Source organism: Symphodus melops, assembly GCF_947650265.1.
Source record: "Symphodus melops genome assembly, chromosome: 11".
Lineage (NCBI taxonomy): Eukaryota > Metazoa > Chordata > Actinopteri > Labriformes > Labridae > Symphodus > Symphodus melops.
This window is the reverse complement of record NC_136701.1, coordinates 22,864,753-22,885,573: the sequence shown is the minus strand read 5'-3', so window position 1 is coordinate 22,885,573 and position 20,821 is coordinate 22,864,753. Positions and strand designations below refer to the sequence as shown.

Below are 20,821 nucleotides of genomic sequence, written 5' to 3'. Positions count from 1 at the left end.
TGGAAAGAGATGACATGAAACAAAACACTTAAATTATCTGACAGAAAAAATGGGACCAACAAAGAAATCTGTTTTCCCACACATATTGCTTTAATGGGTTGTTTTCATTTCTTCATTATTAATATGGGAGTGTGGTCTTCTGCCATCTGGTGAGAGGTTCAGGGTTTCCCCTTGTAGACTGGACACGTTTAAAATTAATTTATGCCAAGTGTTTCTATAAAACTTGTCTTTTTGTGGCTGCAGAATGGATGAAGAGCCGAAAATTTCTCTTATGGAAAGTTCATTTTGAAAAACTGGATTTGCTTGGAGCATAATGCTGTAAATCTATTCGGGCAAGGGTTGAAGCAATTTAAAAAGTGTCTCACTCCCAGGCACGGGAAGTATTTTATTACGCTAAGAACTGTCCTGTCACGCTGCCCGGACGCGCGCGTTATCGTTCTTGTGCACGCGCTTGTCTTGACAGGTGAGCGCGCGCAGCTGCCTGGTCGCTCTCGGCGCTTGACGGATGGAGTTGGTTTGACTCGGTAACAGGGCTCATAACAATTAGGGGAAAACGTGAAGAAATTACATGTTTGTGTCTGCAATGAGAGGGGAACAGGCAGGAAATGGAGAAAACTCAACGAACTCGGTGAGCGCAAAGGATGATGGGACCTCTATTAACCTGAAAAATGACATGTTTGTTTTATTATTGCCTCGGAAATAACCTGAACACTAACCCCTCTGTCGCATGCAAACCAAGTGTGTACTAAAAAAAAACACAAATTTCAATCTCATCTGGGTATTATTGTGTGTGAACAGGGTAGAGAAGCAGCTGTCATTTACAGAACTTGTTTTTTGTAAATCGGCACCTTGAAAATACTTAAAACTGTATTTCAATTAACTTCAAACATGTACAATATTTTGTGCACAACACATACTGTTAAAAAATGATATCTCAACCTGACAATGTCAGCAAATGCTTATTAACTTAATTTCCTCTCACTCACAGTCTCATGATTTTAAGGGTTTTTTTTTCTTACACATAACTTTTCCACTCAAAAAGCCTCCAGGAAGAAAATTGTAAAGTTGGGAAATATTCTGTATTTTACTTTTTGCAATTAAGAAAAAGTAAATCTCATTATTTTGGAGAGTAAAAATAGCCCCTAAGGAAGTATTTCACCTTTTACCCATCCACACATTCCCTATCAGCAGGCCGTTGTTCTTACATGCCAGCAGGCAGAACACTGAACCAGGAGTTTAACATTGTTCACTGTGAGGCTTGTTTTGTTTTACATTTATGTCAGAAAATGTAATGCTTCTGGAGTTTTTATTTGGCTTTGGCAAGGGAGGTGTGTGTGTGCGCGCGTGTGTGTGTGTGTGTGTGTGTGTGTGTGTGTGTGTGTGAGAGAGAGAGAGACAGAGAGAGAGAGGAGAGAGAGAGACACCCAGGGCCTTTGTCGGTCATGTCTGATGGCATGCTGACTGGAATGATAAACAGAAGCCTGAGCTATCCATGTCAGTAGACTAAAATAGAGGCTAACCAAGGGGGTCTCAGATAGCCCCTGGACTCCATATAAGTCTGGTCAGTGCTGCTATTGGCTTCCTGTGTGTGTGTGTGTGTTTGTGTGTGTTACAGTGATACAGTGACTTGTCCACCTGCTGTTGGGGAAGCAGGCTTAAAATAGCGCCTCTCACTCAGCAGAGCCCTGTTATTTCTTTTGAGCACTTCATGTCTCTGTCAGTAAAGTCAAAACATATGACAGTCTCAGTGTGAGTAACAGGAGGTTTGCGGTGCACAATAGTTGGCAACCAGCCTGAATACGTTCATTTGTGTTTTTCAGGGGAGACCTGGACGCTAACAGCTGCATCACAAACTTTCAAAAACAATAAAAACCCTCAAACTCACACAGAACACATTTCATGATGAGGTTCATTTATTAATATCATGTTGGGTTTAAAGTAAGCTGGTGTATTGATTCAACATGTCATCCCTGCCTGCTAACAGACTTTTGATTGAATCTTGAACAAGCTGCGTGCTGATGGATTAATGTGAACACTAAGATTGGGAAAAAAAAAACATTATTTACCTTTTGTGCTGCTCACACTTGAAACACATTAAAACTCAATACAAAGGTTACTACAGGTCAATTTAAAGAGGTGAGTACACGTGATCGTGAGTTCAGATGTTTTTAATATGTATTTTGTCTTTCTTTATTTTGGTCATCGTTTACTTTTTACTGTCGACATCATGAGGTCACAATGAGTCCTTGGTAAAAAGTTTTTCACACTTTGCAATTTTAGTTTGCACTTCCCAGCCACCGTACGTGACCTCAATGATCTCTCGACAATAACTAAAGAAATGTTCTTTATCTTCAGTAGCTATGAATACAGAAATACTGGCAGCTAATTAGCTTAGCAGTGCTGAAAGACTATCCTGACTCCATCCTGTAATTTGACATTTTTGCAGTTTTATTGTAGGTTCTTACGTTTTCTAGCGAAGGTCTGACAAATAACTTCCTGGAGTCTTCTCCAGTTGTTTAGCAGCTGCTCCTTATAATCCACTTATCAAACTGGACAAATAAGCACTTTATTTTGAAATGTCAAAATTGTCTTTTAAGGCTGCTTTTCAAAGACACCGCGTTTAGCTCTGTTTAATCCATATACTCCACCAGCTTTCTGTACGTTGACCTCATAGTCGTTGGCATGGCAGGCTGGCATTAGGACATTTGTCCTTCAGCTCCAGATTTACCCATGTGGGTCACCAGCTAAAAGTGATGTGTGAGGCATGAACTATTACCACATCAGCCCCAGTCTGTTTCCAACAAATCATTGTGGGCCAAAAGTTAAGTGTCTCCGGTGGGAGAAAAGTGGAATATTTACCAGATGGGTTCAAATTTGTTTAACGCAGACTTGTTTCAAAATCCAAAGAAAAAGGGTCAACAAGCAAATCTGTAGTGTTCCCAACATGAAGCCTACTTGTGTTTCAGCTTCTTCAAGTTGGTCAGACATATTGGTGGACACTTGGGACAAAGAGGTGTGCGAAGGATTTAATGGTAAACTCACCATTGTGTTCTCTTTGTAGAGCGAAATGCTGATCAACCAGCTGAAGGAGATCACTGGCATCCAGGACCCACAGATCCTCTACAAAGCCATGAGTGTAAGACCAAACAAATCCTCAGCTGTTGTCCCCCCTGGTGCTTCCAGCAGCAGACTGACATTGGTCCTAAAAGTGTCCGAATGATAAGAGTTTGTAAATGCAAAGGATCGTTACATCTCAAAGTGTTTGTCTTAGGAGGAAGATAGATTTAGAATAAAAACCCAAAGTCTACACTTTGGATGTGCCTGCAGCTGTTTGGAGCTGGACTTCTGATTGAGAGGAGAACCACATCCTTCGTCTTTAGAAATAGTTGTGCATTTAATATTAACCAGAGGATGTTTGGGGATCTACTCTTTTCAGGCTGATTATGTTGTGAGCACTGACAGTAGTTAATTGAATCTTTCCTCTAGAGGACATGATGCTTGTCTGAAGAAATGATTTGGAAGTCATCCATTAAAAACATGTTCCACGTTAGCCAAAGCACACGTCCTTTACGGTTCCTGAAGAGTAATTAATGTTTAAGGACCACTCTTTGATTACATTCGAGGCTACCTCAGGGTGCCACATGTCCACCTAAACTCACTGCTTAAGTCTAAAACACGACCGCGAGCACAGAAACAACCTGGTAGGAGCTCTAATTAAAATGAACCTCATTAAAGTGATGGGAAACAATACGATAAACAGACTGTAGCTGAGGGTGCTGCAGACATTATCCCAACCTGTGAGTTAGACAGAACCACTGCAGGACCTAACAGCTTATTAAATATTCACTGTTCGCTTTATTCTGATCTGCTTGTGTTTCATGTTTTCCTGCATCTTTCGCTGAAGTGTATCTCCACACACACTTTACATATCCGGATTATCTGCCCTTATCTTGTCTTTGTAGGCCAGTCAGGGTGACATCGGACATGCTGTGGGGCTGCTGACAGCTCAGCCTGCAGAGCTTCAGGATCCTGGAGAACCTCAACCTCTAGAAAGCTCTGCGGAGGCCTGGGAGGGCCAAAAAGGTACGCTGGGGGTGAAAAGTCAATTCTTACAGTATAAGTGTAACACAATAGTCCTATTTTATATCCAATCACATTAAATGCTATTGTTATTCTGTAAACTGTATAAAAAAACTACTACTGTACTATCTCTGTAAAAAAAAAAGCCCCAAATAAGCCTTTAAAGAATTCATAGTATAAGTATATATTATATGTTCAAAGGAGTGAAAAAGGAAGTAGCTTCAGTACTTTCTACTTGTACTGGAAGCCCCAACACACCTGGCCAAAGTATCCATTAAAGGAAGTCGTATTTTTCCTCTTTTTTTTTCTAAGTTGCAGCTTTCATCAATTAAACATCAACGTGGTGACGAGCCCCCCTCTTTGAGAGCTACAGAGAGCTTTTCTTTAGGAGCAGTGACCTGTAGCTTTCCTTTCATCCCAGAAAAAGTTCTCCAACGATTCTTCTGTCAGAGCGTCGACTGTTTGACTCAAACGATGTCACCACTTGTTTTTTTTATTTTAAAATGAGACATGCGGTTTATTTTGCTTTTAATGTTTGTAGAATTGAACATGACACTGTTCTAGAGTTGACATATTTTTGTTGTTGGTTTCTTCAGACCTCCCTAAAGATGAGCTTCAGGCGGCCATAGAGCTCAGCCTGCAGGAGTCCCACAATGCCCAGGAAGAAGAGAGAGAATTTCACAGGTAACACAGCGCGCTTTGACACAGCCGACTTCTGTTTTATGTTCTCCTGAAAAGACTTTAGGGTATTTGATCATCATCCTATTTTACAATCCATTCACAGTGGCCTCCAGGAAGTTGAACAAAATGAAATTGTGTGAGTGGAGTGGTCAGTTTATTGTTTTTTTAAAACGAGTGGCGTGATGCACCCGCAGGGCTCTGGAGGCGAGTGCGGAGGAGAATGCAGCGAGAATGAAGAGGAAGAGATGTGAAGCCCAGAGTGAGATGTGCAGCCCCGCAGACTGGATCCGTCAGGACGACTGGCCCGTGGGCATTCGCAATGTCGGAAACACCTGCTGGTTCAGCGCTGTCATCCAGGTGAGAAAGAAGGAGAGAACCTTTGAGGCAGAGAATTGATGGCTGGATGAAGTGCCTTCACGATGAGCATCAACCTGAGGAGGCTTACCCTTCTGCTTTGTCTGGACACGGCGCGTGGAGGTTGTGGGTACAGGGTACGAGCTGTAGGAGACAAATACACGGGGAATATCATATTTTAAAAAGAGCGTCGGTGACGTCAACTCAAACTCCACTGAGCTGCTGCAAACTCTCTCCACTTATTGCTTATAAATGCTAAGTTGACCCAGGCCCAAAAAGTTTCTCCGATCGTTTGTGGCTGAGACTTAAAATGTCTCACTTTTCCGTACAAGCATTTCTAAACTTGACGTTTCTCTGACACATTTCTAACTTTAGTGCATCAGAGGTTCAGCACCATGTATGAAGTCTAACCCTGTAGCATCTTTTCATTTTTGATCTGAGATGAACTGTGGCTTCATCATGAGCCATCTTGTGTCTTTCCTGTGATCGTGCTTTTGAGCGTGTCCTCCGTGTGTTGAGGAACTCGGACGCTGCAGACAGATCTCTCTTTCAGTGTCACATCTTATCGGCTCTGTACCATACCAGAGTGGTGTCATTAGAAACATCAGGAATAGAAAACAAATAGTGTTGGGCATACATTTAAATTCTATTACACTTGCATCCCAGACTGAATTGAGTCAGAGCTATCAGGTGGCTCGGCAGGAACTGGAGCCCTCGTCGAGATGCACGGGCTGCGTAGATAATGAAATGATGTGATGATGGAGCGAGCGAGCGATGAAGTGGACTGAGAGGAGACGGTGATGCTCCCATATGTCGACTCTGCAGCCAAACCCCCCCCCCCCCCCCACAAGGATGGAGGATGTTATGTGGGGATTAAAGGCAGTGTTGTTTGAATCCAAACTGTGTTCAAGTTCAAGCATTTTGCTTGGTTTTTTTTCTCTCTGCTAGTGTTTGTTTTTGTTTGTATTTGAACTGATTGGTTTAGATCAAACAGAGCCTGACTCCAGATAAAACAGCCTCTCCTCAAAAAGTAATTATGCTATCAGATCCGGGCTGAGTGACCACATGATTCAGTTGTCGGCTCATATTCCTTCTATTATCCTTTGTGGTTTAAATTACAGTAAAGCTGAGATAAGCTGTAATTGAATTTCCTACTCGTGTGGAAACATAGATCAAGATATTCATAAGTGCTCAGAGGCTCAGGCACTCACACCAGAGTGAAGGATCGGTTTGAATGTGTTTAGGGAGAAACAAGTATCTCATCACAAAGTGGACTATGAGCTGGAGAATCATGTTAAAAAAAGCAAAAAATAAAGGAGTACTTTGATTTCTTATGATGTTAGCATCGTACTTGTTTTCCTTCCAGAAGAAAAAGGAAGTAAATATTCATTTTAAATTTCATTATGAGCTTTACACGTTGTCTTATTATATCGAACATGAAGGTTTTTTATTTTCTCAACTTGTGAAATCTTGTGCATCTTTTTCATTTTTTTAAATTTCATGGAAACAAACTGCTGCCTGTCGTGATTTTTATGTTAATTGAATTCCTTTAAAGGCCAGGATGAGAGTCAAATCCATCATTTAAACCTCATCCGTGAAAGATTTTTTTAGAAAGATCTTACTGCTGCAGCAGTAAAGCAGACAAGTTGTTTCTCTTGACTGTATGTATTGACTTTCCATTCGTCACATATTCCATTAAAGAAACAAAGAACGTGATTAAAAACATGTACTAAGTGGTGTTGGATTGAGGAACGGCATTCTGCGATGCTGAAGGAGTGAAGTGTATTTATGCAGTTTTTTTTTGTCTGATCCCTCCAGGTGATACCATCGCTGCACTGCATGGCCTTTGTATTTGTGATCTGCTTTGACAATGAACCTTTACCCTGATGCAGTATTAAAGGTCTCTCTTTATTTGTCTTGTTCCAGTCCCTTTTTCACCTGCCCGTGTTCAGGAGGCTGGTTCTCAACTACCACCTGTCGGAGCGAATCCTGGAGAAGTGTAAGAGCCATTCTGTGAGTAAAGTCCTCACGCACAAAGTAAAACAACAGTGTCCTCATCTCATTCTACCAGATCATACTTTATTCACACACTGACATTTCTCTAAATGTCTGACGTCTTCCACATGATGGAGAGAGGTTGGCGGGTACTTTCCCTGAATGTAAACACAACAGCCACGATGAGATGTTGTAGAGAGGGTAAAGTTGAATAAGTTCAGTCACTTTAAAAACAAACATTTATTATTTAATTCGCTAAGTTAGTGCCTTATATTTATTTACTTGTGGTTTATAAAAGTCCACGCACACAGTAGCTTGAAAGTTCTGTACTTTTATTTTTAACCTTTATATTTTTCTATGTATTCTTTCTGCTGTTACTTTACAGCGTGGCTCAGAGAGAAAAAAATTTTTTTCTTCAGATGTTTCTGTATGTCCAGCACCTTGACAGTAAAGATGACTTTGACGTTGAAGTTTGACTCTGAGTCTGTCTTAACAGGACAAGAGGAACATCGCTTTCATGCAGGAGCTGCGCTGTCTGTTTGCCCTCATGGTGGGCTCCACTCGCAGGTTTGTGGATCCCTCCGCAGCCGTGGAGTTACTGCGAGACGCCTTCAGGACCAGTGAGGCCCAACAGGTACGTCCGTGTTCCTGAAGTTCAAAGACTGCTCTGGGTACAGTGCTAGCACGTCATGAAACTCTCTGGTTGTTGTTCTTACATTTGATATTCACTGAAATGAGGTGCCAGTTAGTTCACATCACGTGTTTTATAACTTTCAAACACAAACGACTGAACACGGATCCACTGCTTGAAAATGATGAATCTGGTGAACCGTACATGTGTCAGATAATCCCCGGCTGCGTTGTGTTTGAGGCTCAGTCCTTCAGATTGCTTCTGCTGCATCTGGGAAGGCATGAATAAAAGATTCAAAGACAGATTTCAAGCTCAGCTTGGATTAAAGGTCAGAGCAAAGAGGAGGGTTTTTAGCAGTGATTTAAAGTTTCCAATGGTTGGAGCAGTTCTTATATTAACAGGTAGGGCGATCCAAAGACTGGGAGCAGCCACAGCAAAAGCTCTGTCCCTTCTGGTTTCCTGAAACATCCAACAGCATGTGGTCAGATGATCGCATCGCTCTGGCAGGAGCATGGATAGTCAATAGCTCAGACACAAAGAAACTACACTGAACTGTAGTTCTTCTATTCTCGCCGCTGTCTCTCTTTATGCAGTCTTCACTCTGCTCTCTTTTTCTCTTCCTGCCTCGCTTGTTTTCTAACCCGGCGGTAAAGACGTTGTTTCTGTTTTCAGAGAATACATAGAGAGGGAGATTGATGTGTGTAAAAGCATCTTTTAAAATGCTCAGTCACGGGGTGTGAGGAGTGCGTTGATTTAGCCCAGGTTCCCCATTGATTCTATAGAATAACGTGTAATGCACTTTTAGCCATATCAGTGGATGGAGTTTGCTCCGTTGTCATAGAAACACGATAGCTCAGATGTAAAAATGTCTGGTCTGTGGAAGAGATTGGTTTGAAACCTTTGGGGAAATTAACCTTTGATTGAGATTTTTTTTAAATTTTTTTTTTAACTACCTCCGAGATAAAGAGTTAGAGCGATGTATTGATTCTTTGAACATCTCAGCGTCCTTTAGTATCACTATAACAACATCACATCATTATTAACTGACTGTTTAACAAACCCAGAGTCAATACACGGACGTTTTCTTTCTTCTTTTCAGGACGTCAGTGAGTTTTCTCACAAACTTCTCGACTGGTTAGAGGACGCATTTCAGCTGGCTGCCAAAGGAAAGTAAGTTACGAGTTCAAACATTTACTACTCTATCTAACGCACACACACACACACACACACACACAGCGCTGTAAGTAAATAATTCTTTATCTATATTGCACTTTTAAAACAATTTGTTACAAGTTGAAAATGAAAATGGAACGCAAATAAAAACAAGAAAACATACAAAAAAAAGCACATTAAAAAGTAGCAGCTCCCCTGCTGGCTCGACTGAAAGCGTCTCGCCACTTTAACAAATCTGTTACGTCACTCTGAAGACGATACAGAGGTGGGATCACTTCGTCCCCCGATTACGTCACAGGGGCGTAAATGTTCCGGCGTGAAGCGGCAGTCTGAATATTGTTTATAATTAACATGTCATGATTTACTCTCAGTAACGCAGAAGACAAACAGCGTAACCCCATGGTTCAGCTTTTCTACGGGACCTTTGTGACGGAAAGAAGACATGAAGGTACGAAACACAAGAGTAGTATTTTTTTTAAGGAGGAAAGTTCAAATGAGTTCTGGTCCCGCTCCGTCACCTCTGCGTTACTCCGTTCAGGTAAGACTCTGTGTAACATCGAGCAGTTTGGGCAGTATCCTCTGCAAGTCAACGGCTTCAACAACCTGGACGAATGCCTGGAAGGAGCCATGGTGGAGAAGGAGATTGAGTCTCTGCATTCGGATCCCAACGTCATTTCAGGACGAGAGGTGAACAGTTTTATCAACTCACCGCTTACAAACAGAAACGGAATATTTGGATATGTTTTTTTTCAGTGTTTTTGCAGTTTGATGCTTCGACAGTATTTTGTCTTCTTTGCAGAGATGGTTCAAAAAGTTACCACCAGTCTTGACATTTGAACTGTCAAGGTTCGAATTCAACACTCAGCTCGGTCGCCCGGAGAAGATACACAAGAAGCTGGAGTTCCCTCAGATTGTTTACATGGACAGGTGAGCACCCTCCTGCTTCAAAACACTGGGAGGAGACAATTTCACAAGGAATCTTCACACTGACTTTTTCCCACCACAAGTGCAAAGTGCACCATAGTTGTTGAATATAAAACGTTGTTTTGTGTGCGCTTTTGGGTTTTCATGGATCCCGACACATCCGGACAGATATCTGCACAAAAACATACAACAGACCCATGAGCGGAGATGTGAGGTGAAAAAGCTCAAGGAACAGCTTGCAGCTCTTCAACAGAAACTGGAGTGGTACGTTTTCCATGGAAAGACAGATAGGTTAAATGTTTCAACCTGGTACTGATTGTATTTTATTCACAGCTACAAAAACTACGGCTCAGGACCGGCCAAGTATCCTCTGGCTGACATGCTGCAGTTTGTTCTGGAGTTTGCCACCACTAAGCCGACAAGTGTTTCCCCAGCTGAAGATCTCAGACCGACTTCTTGTTCACCGACTCCTGCGAGCCACCCACTCAGTGAACCCAACTCCAAAGATGGCAGGTAGCGACCAAAAGAAGCGACACGGAGACTAAAAGTTTCTTCCGTGCAAACCTCACAGCCGGTCTCTGCTCCTTCTCCTGCTTCCTTTAGTGAACCTGAAGAAACAGAGTCAGCTGACGGGCTGGTTTCCGGTGTTTCCAGTTGCCAGCGGACTCCCATATACAAGCCCTTCACCCAGTGCAGACCCCCCATTGACTGCCCGCCACACCCAGCGCCTCACAGCATCACAGAAGAAGAGCTGCACTTTGTGAAGAACTGCCTACAGCGCTGGAGGACCGAAGTAGAGAACGACATAAACGGTATGCTAAAGACAAAACACACTAACATTGTTTTAACACAATTATCAACATTATTATAATAAAGTCCGACTCCTTTTGTAACGTGAAGTTTAATAGTTTTTCGATTCTCCTCTCCGATCATCTCCATTTTCTCTTTTCACATCGTCAAATGTTGAGTTTCCCTGGTTAGTTTATAAGTTTCGCTCTGTGTTTGGATCGTTACCTGCTTCATGCTGTAATGTGTTCAGTAGTTTATAGACCATCATTTAAAGTAGTATAAAGCAGCTTCATCCAGGAAGCAGCTTCCTGCCATGGTTAGTGAAACATTAAGAGTAGTCTCTGTGGACAGCAGGAGCTCTGTCTGTTGGGACCCTCGGACTCATGCCTGCCATGTTTTGTCCTTTTTCTCTCACTTCAATACGAACTGGTGATCTTACTTTCCGAAGCTTTCTTGTTATTAAATTGTGGTAACTCAACAGTAAGCATAAAAGAAGAATAGATTTTAAAATCCTGAAGAGTCTGAACCAAACATGGAGAAGCAGCGTTCAGCTTCTATGCTATCTAGAACAATCTCCCAGCTGAATCTCTCAGCTCTTTTAAATCCAGGTTAAAGACTCACCTGTTTACGGCTGCCGATAACTAAACTATTTCAATAAAGATTTTAATCTTTCACTTTGCATTGTAACTTTTTATTCTTTTTGTATTTTTTCTTAAATTAATTTTATTTGAAATAATTTTACTTGAACATATTTTACGTTTTAATAATTTCAATGATTTCTAAAATTTCTTTTAGGTTTACAACAACGTTTATTTTCTCTCCTCTGTCATGATGCTTCTGATGTCTTGTGTAAAGAACTTTGAATTGCCTTGTTGTTGAAATATAAATAAACTTAACTTGCGTTGGCTGCTGATGATCTATATTAATCCGTTTTTCTTTTCTTTTGGGGGATTTTGTTTGGTTTGTGTTGTAGAGCTCAAGGCCAGTATTGACAGGCTCAGTCAGGTGCTGGAGGGCATGTACTCAGACAACAGCCTCTGCCAGGTGAGACTTCCACTCACACCATTCACCCAAACAAACAGCACATTCATTCACACGTTGGCATCGACTGAGAGAAGATGAAACCCAACCAGAAGTGATTCAATGTTTTATTCAGTGGGTCTGTTCTTGTTCAGGTACCCTACAGACTCCATGCAGTGCTGGTCCATGAAGGCCAGGCGTCAGCAGGTCATTACTGGGCCTACATCTACGACCACGCCAACCAGCGCTGGATGAAGTACAACGATATCAACATCACCGAGTCATCGTGGGAGGAGCTCGAGAGAGACTCATTTGGGGGGATGACCAACGCCAGTGCCTACTGTCTGATGTACATCAATGACCGGCTCCCACAACTCATCACAGGTACGTCTTTGAGGATTTGATCAGATTCCATGAAGGGGAGAATTTAATATTGCAAGTATAGACAAATATTTCAAATAAAGTCAATTCTGTCCACGCAAAGCAGGTGAGCTGCTGAGCCATTGAAAAATGGAAATGATCCCTGTTGGATCGTGCATGAGAAGTAGTTGGTCTCTTTTGGTTAAAAGCAAAGCGATCATTATAATATCGCTGATTCATTCGCTGACATGCAGCAATCTATCTGCACGGAGTTCTTCTTGTTTTTTTATGCAGCCGACCTGATGTTCTTCTTCTTCTGTTTGAAACATGCAGCAGAGTCTCAGCAGTGAGGAAGTAACATTTCAGCATACTGTATGATATGTAGTTTGTTATTAAATGAGTATATTCTTACCTAGTATAGTTTAGTTTAGTTAGTTTGAATCAGAAACAGTGTGAACAATAACACGAGCCTTCTAACTCATAATGACCTGCTTGGTCCCAGACGACACAGATGATGAAACCGGCCAGGTGCTGCACGGCATGGACTCGCTGCCCTCCGTCCTCAGACGCTACGTCCACGAAGACAACCGCTGGTTCCAGCAGGAGCTCAGCGAATGGGAGGAGCAGTTCTGTCAGACCGCCGCCCCTCAGGGAGAGTCCACAGCTTCTGCAGAGCCCCCGAACTCGGATCCAGAAAATATAGAAGAGACACCAGTGGAGCCAGCGCCCCAGTCAGGACCCTCCACTGAAGAGCTGGATCAGGGAGACGTCTCAGAGCAACAAGCAGACCCGGAAGCAGAGAAGGATCCTGAGCCAGATTCTAGAGAGAAACCTGAAGGTTTGTCGTGGGAACAAGAGAAATGAGGCTGCAGCAAAGTCTGCGTGAACATTAATTCAGAAAAGTGCAACGGCACAAAAACCACACAGTAGAGAGGAATGAAAATATAAAATTTACTCAGTAATATACTTTGGACGAGCTCGTTGTTTTTAAACAGGCTTTTTAAATAAACTTGACACAACATGCCGCCATTTTGGCTCCATTTTCCAGAGTAGACCTCGATCTTATTAATGTCATTGTCTAACATTGCTGGTTTTCCAATTATTAAAAAGTCAAATTTCTCAAAAAACAGATGTTTGTCCTTTTCGGGCTTCCGTAGTAAGCTACAATTCTTTTCACCTTTTTCGGAGCTGAAAAATGTTGAAGTTTGAATATTATCATGTATAAAAGCATCTTTTATTGGATGATGGATTTTTTACTAATTAAAAGGATAATCATATAAAACATGGATGTATTCTCAGCGATGTCACCCATGGATTTTTGAAGTCCAAAGGTGGTGGCTGCTATTTTTGAAGATGCTTCCTCAAACAAGGAAGAGGCAAAGAGGTGGAGCTTGTTAAGATCAAAACAGGCAGGCTGAGAAAATGTCATATCTGCTGTCAAAATGGACGTTTTGACGTCAGGTGTTTGTGGGACTTCCAGGTCTTGTGTAGCCAAGTTAAAGCAGAAACTTGGGAAACTTTTTTGGGAAACGTTTTGTGCACTTCTGATTCTCTTCATTTGTTCAACACCAGAAGTTGCTCCTCGTACAGTACCTGACTCACAAGTGGAATTAACTACCGAGCTGTACTTTTTGCCACCATTACATGCTTACAAGCTCTCACAGCTTTTCTCCTCGCTTTGTTTAACTCCAGAAGAATCAGAGTCAACCCCTCCCCCTCCTGCTCCACCATCACAGACCCCTGGCTGCCTGTCAGACGACACCGGCAGCGCAGCAGTGACTGACACCCTGGAACCGGCCCAGAGCTCCACCACAGCTGAGAAAGAGCTTCAGAGTCAGGTGGGCAACTCCCCGTCCCCCGTCCCCCGTCCCCCGTCCCCCCCACCGTCCCCACCTATCTCTGGAAAATGGGTTAGAAATTCTAGGCCACAAATAAAGAGTGTACATGTGGGTCAAGGATCTGGTGTCCCCACTTACCAGAGCGGTGCAGATCCAGGCTTGATGTCAGTCAGGTCGCACAGATAAAGTAAAGGTCGCGGGTAATTACTGCCTCATCTGATTTGTTCGACGGTCAGCAGCTTGTTCAGGCATATCGTGTGCTGTCACTGAATATTTTTGTTGTTTTGTTGTCGCCACAGTTCAAGAAACAAACCGACAACTCCCTCAGTTAAAACCCGAACAGTCATCAGAGAAGTCAAAACTTTGAATATCCTTCAAGATGAACACGTTTATTTTAGGCTTTACTGAATGGCTTAAAAATAAAGTGGTTACCTAGTAAAGTAAAGTTAATGTGGGCCGCCAGAGCGTCTCTCCTGACACACCTGACCACACAAAATAAGACCAAACGTTCACTGGATACAAATAGACGATGTGAAATTCACACGTTCTCTGAGCTCATTGGAGGAGAGGGGTTGTGTTGTGTTTAAAGAATAGATTTTCACATGTATTCCCTTCTCTCGACAGGTTTTCAGAACTTGTGAAGCTGTACATGTGTTGTTATATATATAGACTTTCACAGAGTTAAGGACTTCTCCGAGGTCCAACTGAGCTGCTTCATTTTAGAAAAGAGATGCGTTCACGAACCTGCCGTTTCCCTGGTATCTCCCCGGACTGAAACCCAAAGTGGACGAGACAGAAACATTTATCACTAACAACAAAACACTGTTGCCTAGTTTACTGTATGTACCGTTTAATGGAAGAGAATAAATCTTCATCGTCCCCCCCCCCCCAGAGGTGAAGATTAGCTCGAGCTCTCCAGATTCATTATTCAAACATTTAATAACACAGATAACATAGCAGCTCGGCTCTCACATTAAAAACAGTTCACATCATGGCTCAGATCTCGTCATGTTGTGACATTAAGGGTGTTTACTGCACTCAGGATACATCACGTCTCAGCTGTCAGAGGTGTTCATGTTATGTTATTCTAGCTCTCCTGTGACGCCTCACTTTCTTCATTTTCACTCCTTTAATCTGATCATAAGTCATAAGACACACATGACACGTGTTGTTCTGTCTGTGCTCACTGATTGTTCTTCTTATTGGGTCTCAAATTAGAAACACTAATATTACCGTCAACAGGATGGTCAATGGGGTTTCAATGTTCAATCTCTGTCTGTCAGACTCCTGGAACAGAGCTCAACACGCAGCCATCATCTGACCCGCAGGAGAAGGACGAGTCACAGGGGTCGGACCCCGGCGTTAAAGCTGAAGGCGAACCAGAAGCTTCTGGAAAAACACCAGAACCTGACGAGAAGCAGGAGGGCGAGCAGCAGCAGGAGGAGGCGCAAGACCAGGAGGAGGAGGAGGAGGAGGTCCCGGCGGTGAGACAGAGACAGGCTGAGAACGAGGTCTCAGAGGTGGAGATCCCAAACGTGGGCAGGATCATGGTGAGAGCCGACGCTGATGGATACAACGAGGAGGTGAGTCTGTGTCAGGGCTCAAGACATGAACAAACCTCAGCTGCTTCTAATGGTTTGAACCTGACATCATTTATTTTTAATCTGAAGTTCAAGTTTTGACTTCCCCTGATTGATGAATCAATACAGAACTAAGCCAAGCTGCCCCTTTTCTGACCCCCGACCTGTAAAGTAAAGAAGTCGTGGTTCCAGTTCTGCTCGTCCTTCATTTATTTTTTACACACGTTCAGATATTTTGTCTCTTTTTCCAGCCAAACATTTGAACTTTCTCACCATGAAAAACCCTCACACCGTACAGAAGCTACACAAATGCAGATTTTTTTTGTAACTCTGACTTGGAGAGTGTTAAATTGTTTCTGTTGTTGGGTTTTTCGAGTTGTTGATTACCTTTATTGAGAGGACGTGAAACGGTTATAAAAAGGGATGAGAAGGTGCATTAAATGGCCGAGGGGAAGAAGTCGAACCCAAGGCCGCCGTTTCGAGGGCTGAAGCCTTTGTACAAAGGACAGAGGCTTTAACCGCTGAGCTAAACCGCCACTTTTGTTTTGTGTGTTTTTTTTTTTAAAGATGGTTGTCACTAACCGGTTTTCTGACCAGTTTTTGTTTTTATCACTCTGATTTTTTTTGTTTACTGTGATTTCTAGATGATGCTGACTCCGGCTATGCAGGGCGTCATTCTCGCCATCGCCAAGGCCAGACAGATATTTGATAAGGAAGGACCAGAGGCCGGCCTCATCAAGGTACGAGCTGACGAGGGATAAATCCCTTTACATCACTTCTCCATCACAACATGAATAATGTTTACTGAAATATTTTGTCCAGAAAACATCAAATCTTTTCTCTGTTAGTTCGATATAGAAAAGTGTTTCAAGAGACCTTTTAGCTTCAAGTGTATTTTTGAAGGGATCCTTCATTTATCATTTACTAAATAAACATGTTAGCATGAGCACAGGAGGCGAAAAAACCTTGTATAGGGTTCAAACGTTTATATAATAGTCATGATTTAAAAACCCCAAAGGCATCAACATGAAGACACACGATGTGATCAAATCTAACAAACGGCAAATTTTACATCACGGAAAGTTTTTACTGCCAATTTGTTCTGTTTCAACTGCGCTCGCTGCAACACACGTCAAACTGGACTGAATGGATCGAGTCGGGCAGGAAGTCAGCCAAGGAAACGCACAAGGCGTCTGGTCAATTTCAAAATAAAACACAATAAACGCACTCTCAACTTAATGTCACAACATTCACCAAACGAGCAACAAATCCTCCTCAGAACAACACGTTGTTTTTTTTCTCTTTTCCCTGCGTGGTCTTGTAGTTCTCCTGTCATGTATGAACAGCTGGAAACAGACTCAGTGGGGCAGAGCGCACGCCGTCCCTCGGAGCAGCGCCGCAGTGGAAATTGGAAGTTGTTTCTGATTAGATTGAAAAAAATCCAGTTTAGGTTCATACCTGAAGTTGAAACTAAAGAAAGTACTTGATGAACGCATCCTGAGATTTTTAACGTAGGTCACCTTTTATGTCTTAAAGCTATTAAAAACACGTTTACCTAAACCTCTGAAACACACTCTGTATGAGTCATCCTGAGGTCAAACCCTGACCGGCTGCATCCAATGAAACACATTTGATATATCAGCATATCTACACATCGAGATGTAATTAAAGAGTGAGATTTCCCTCTGCTCCCTCAGGCCTTCCACGAGGAGTATTCCCGCTTGTATGAGCTCTCCCAGGAGGAGACCTCGCTCCAGGAGGACCCTCGTCTGCAGCACTCTCTGGTCTACTTCTTCCAGAACAAGGCGCCCAAACGAGTGATAGAGAGGACGCTGCTGGAACAGTTTACAGATCGCAACCTGAGCTTTGATGAGAGGTAGACACGGATAGCAGACACATGGCCCCAACCTTTACTTTGAACATAATCTGTATTAAAATAAAGCACTCAGAATCTTTACATGAAACTGAGTCATTTCAGAAAAGGAATCACAAAATTAAAATCAAGGATTAAACTGTTTAACACATCACTTTAAACAAAGATGTGATTCTTAAAGACATTTTTATTCATCAGAATACAAAAAGGTGTTCTGTATTAATGTATAATGTGAAGAAAAAGCATAAATGTTGTTGTTCAAACCTGACGGGAAAGAAAACGCTTTGGTGCAGCAGCTCTCAGTGAAACATGCAGCAAGCTTTTACTGCCATCTAGTGTCCAAAGCAGAGAACTGCAGCACAGTGTTGTGTCGATCGAATTCAAAGTTTCATGAGTCACGAACACAAAGTAAGCTTGTCAAATATTCGGTGGTTCATGTCCAGCCACTTTAAAACCAACTTTAAATGTAAATTGAGAGAAGAACAAACGTTTATAATGGTTATTTAATCCTGTTGTAAAAATGAGTGGTATGTTGGTTCTGTACGTGCAGGGCCATCAGCATCATGAGAGAAGCAAGAACCAAACTGCGCCTCATCAAGCCAGAGGACATGGACATGGATGAGTACCTGGTACAGTCTGATCTCCGTCTGAATGAACTGGCTGTGAGGAGAAAACCTCAAATAACGTCAGTGAGGTCGAACCAAACAGGCCTCACGTCTCTGTCACACAAACACTAAAACTACAAAATAATAAAGAAGTTAGCCTCACCTCTGCTGTTGATTTCATGTTTCTGTCCTCCAGTGAACATTAAATTGTATTTCATGTAAAATCAATTCTACTGTGGAAACGTTGCTGTTTTTAATCCTCCACGTTCCCCAATAAATCCTCCGAAACGTTTTCATTCATCAGGAGGAGGATGTTAACTTGTTTGAAGAGAAAAACAGGAAGGTGTCGTCAGTGTTGAAAAACGTTATTGGTTAATTGTCTTTTTCATGAAGTTTGCTGTCAATAGAAATACAAAGACGCGAACACATTGTATTGTAACTCTGAAGTGAAGTGTCTATTTTTTCTGCCACGTCTGTAGAGACAGAAACATGAAACACAAACACATGAACGGATTGTTGATCGCCCTGTCTTCTCTCTCTCTCTCTTGCAGCAGTGGCACGACGACTACAGGCTCTACAGAACCGTTTTTGTCTACTTGCTGACTGGCCTGGAGCACTACCAGCACGGGAAGTAAGTTTCTAATATTTACTATGAAACATTTACTGTGAAGAAAAAGTCGAAGGTCCTGCTTTATAAGAATAACTTGGGAAAGTAACTTTGCTTCGTATTATTGTTGACTTTATTTAGTGTTGCTGTGGCATCTAACAAAGTGAATCTATTTATCCGTACATCTATCTAATTGGCTAGTTGTGCGTTTGTGTTTCACACAGCATGATGATGACTGTTTGCTCGTGTGTTTGTTTGTGCCGCAGGATGAGAGAAGCGCTGACCTACCTGGCTCACGCGTATGACACGAACGCCACGCTGCTGAAGAACGGGGAGAAGCGTGGCGTGGACAAGTCTGTGATTGCAGTGTACAGGAGGAAATGTCTCACTGTGAGTAAACGAGCAGAGCGTGTGGTGAATCACGAAAACACTGCGTTCTGCGTTCCTGTTTAAGTTAAAGTGAAAATTACACTTTTTTTAGGACCCAAAGGTGTCGCAGAACCGTTTGAGTGGAGCGCGAATGTGTAAAAACAAAAACCCCTGTTTTAAAGTCTAAACATATTTGTTTCGTAGCATTTCGTTACTCTGCGTCACTTGGTTGAAAAACATCATACATTTGAGAAGGGATTTGTCCTGAAGCAGTTTGTGGTGGGTCCTGAGATTACCACTGGGACAATACAAAAATATATGCGTGTGTGTGTGTGTGTGCGTGTATATAAAACACAGCCTGGATAAAAATAAGGATAAACAGGAGTTAACAAGACAAACTTGACTGAAGGGTCTAAAATAGTTCCCATAATTCAGACAAAGCCTCTTCGACTTCTGGCTCAAATTCTTTGAATCAGAAGCCGAGAAAACAATCTCACTAAAGTAGCTTTGGATCAAGTCACATGATCTTCAGTCTGCGAGCCGACGTGAAGGTGAAGTATTTCAGGTGATCGGGATCATTCTTAAATCTGAATTAAAATCTGCCACACTGCGACACGTACTGGATCTTTTTAAGGAGTTACAGAACATTTAGTGACGTGTGTTGATCATTCATGTCACATGACATGTAATCGCATGGTGGTATAAGAAGCAAGGCGTGTGTTTTTTTATTAACATTGATGAGCCTTTTACTCTCCCCTCCGTTCTCCTCTTCTCCGACACCTTCCATTCAGGCGTTGAACGAAAGTGCGTCTCGCATGTTCTGCAGCGGTGAGGAGAGCAGCGTGGAGGAGGGCATCGCCATCATGGACGAGGCCGTCATCCCATGCCTTCACCTGATGAGCCGAGACTCGTCTTTATCCCAGGAGGACCGGGACGCCATGGAGAACATCCGCAGCAACTGGTGCTGCTGTCTGGGCCAGGACATGGAGGGTGAGATTCACACTTCGTTCACACGTTATAAACAGGATTTTTCTTCCCTTTATACTGAACAAAAGTCCTCCACACAAAAAAACGTATCAGTACAGATGTGAAACTAAAACCAAGCACAAAATCTAATCAAAAACTACACCCTGAATACATTCAGTCTTAGCAAGGTCAAAACTTATGTTGATATGAATACTATCAATGATGCAAGAAACCGACCATTTCTCCTCGTTTGTTTTCAGCCTCTTTACAGGTAAAGCTGGGCGAGTTTCTTCCCAGGGTTCTGGACGGTTCAGCTGAGACGGTAGTTCTTAAAGATCCGCCAAAAGTCCACGTCAACCAGGCCCACGACCTGTGCAGTCGCCTGGCGGCCGTCATGGAGTCCATCCACAACACCTCGGTAGTCACTGTGAAGTAAAACCCCGAGTGAGACCCTCAACAGCCTCCATGAACCGTGCATCCCACCTGCCAGCAGTTTTACTGATGGGTCGTTCTCTGCAGACAGACCGGGCCTGAGACAGAGTGTAGATTTCAATTTGCCCAATAATTTCATTTTATCTGCGGGTTAAGCATAGCCTGTTCAAATCCTGATGATGTTTTAACATAGAAATCTGTGAGTAAATGTTAGGGGTAGATATGCTTAACATAACTGAATAACCAGATCCACAAGCCTCTGCAGAACAATTCTAACAGTATCAGTGAATCATAGCGGCAGAAAGAGGCCAAAAACTGCAGCACCAAGGAAAAGATGCGTTTTTTTTCTGTGACTTGCAGAAACTGGCGACCCTAACGAAACTGTTTAAAAAAAAAAAAAAACATGTTAACATCCCAAACACATGATTCAGACCTCCTACCTCCACCTCCCCTCAACGTGAAGGCTTGCAAGTTTCCACCATCATGGCCAGTTCTGGTTGATGTAGTTTGTTGCAAACACAGTCCAGTGAACTGTGAAGGTATA

General features: G+C 42.5%; 1 protein-coding gene across 1 annotated transcript; it reads left to right on the top strand.

Annotated features, from left to right (window-relative positions):
- Positions 1–459: 459 nt before the first annotated feature.
- usp28 (ubiquitin specific peptidase 28) lies at positions 460–20,302 on the top strand. The gene is made up of 26 exons (XM_079355799.1): positions 460–628; positions 3,062–3,136; positions 3,963–4,083; positions 4,677–4,764; positions 4,956–5,118; positions 7,042–7,128; positions 7,607–7,744; positions 8,841–8,911; positions 9,286–9,362; positions 9,453–9,601; positions 9,714–9,841; positions 10,007–10,102; positions 10,172–10,351; positions 10,442–10,650; positions 11,601–11,671; positions 11,803–12,031; positions 12,510–12,845; positions 13,700–13,845; positions 15,129–15,428; positions 16,070–16,165; positions 17,123–17,301; positions 17,849–17,927; positions 18,455–18,534; positions 18,777–18,900; positions 19,671–19,869; positions 20,106–20,302. Exons 1-26 carry the CDS (start codon positions 569–571, stop codon positions 20,279–20,281), a joined length of 3,657 nt encoding a protein of 1,218 aa, XP_079211925.1. The 5' UTR covers positions 460–568; the 3' UTR covers positions 20,282–20,302.
- The last annotated feature ends 519 nt before the right edge of the window (positions 20,303–20,821 follow it).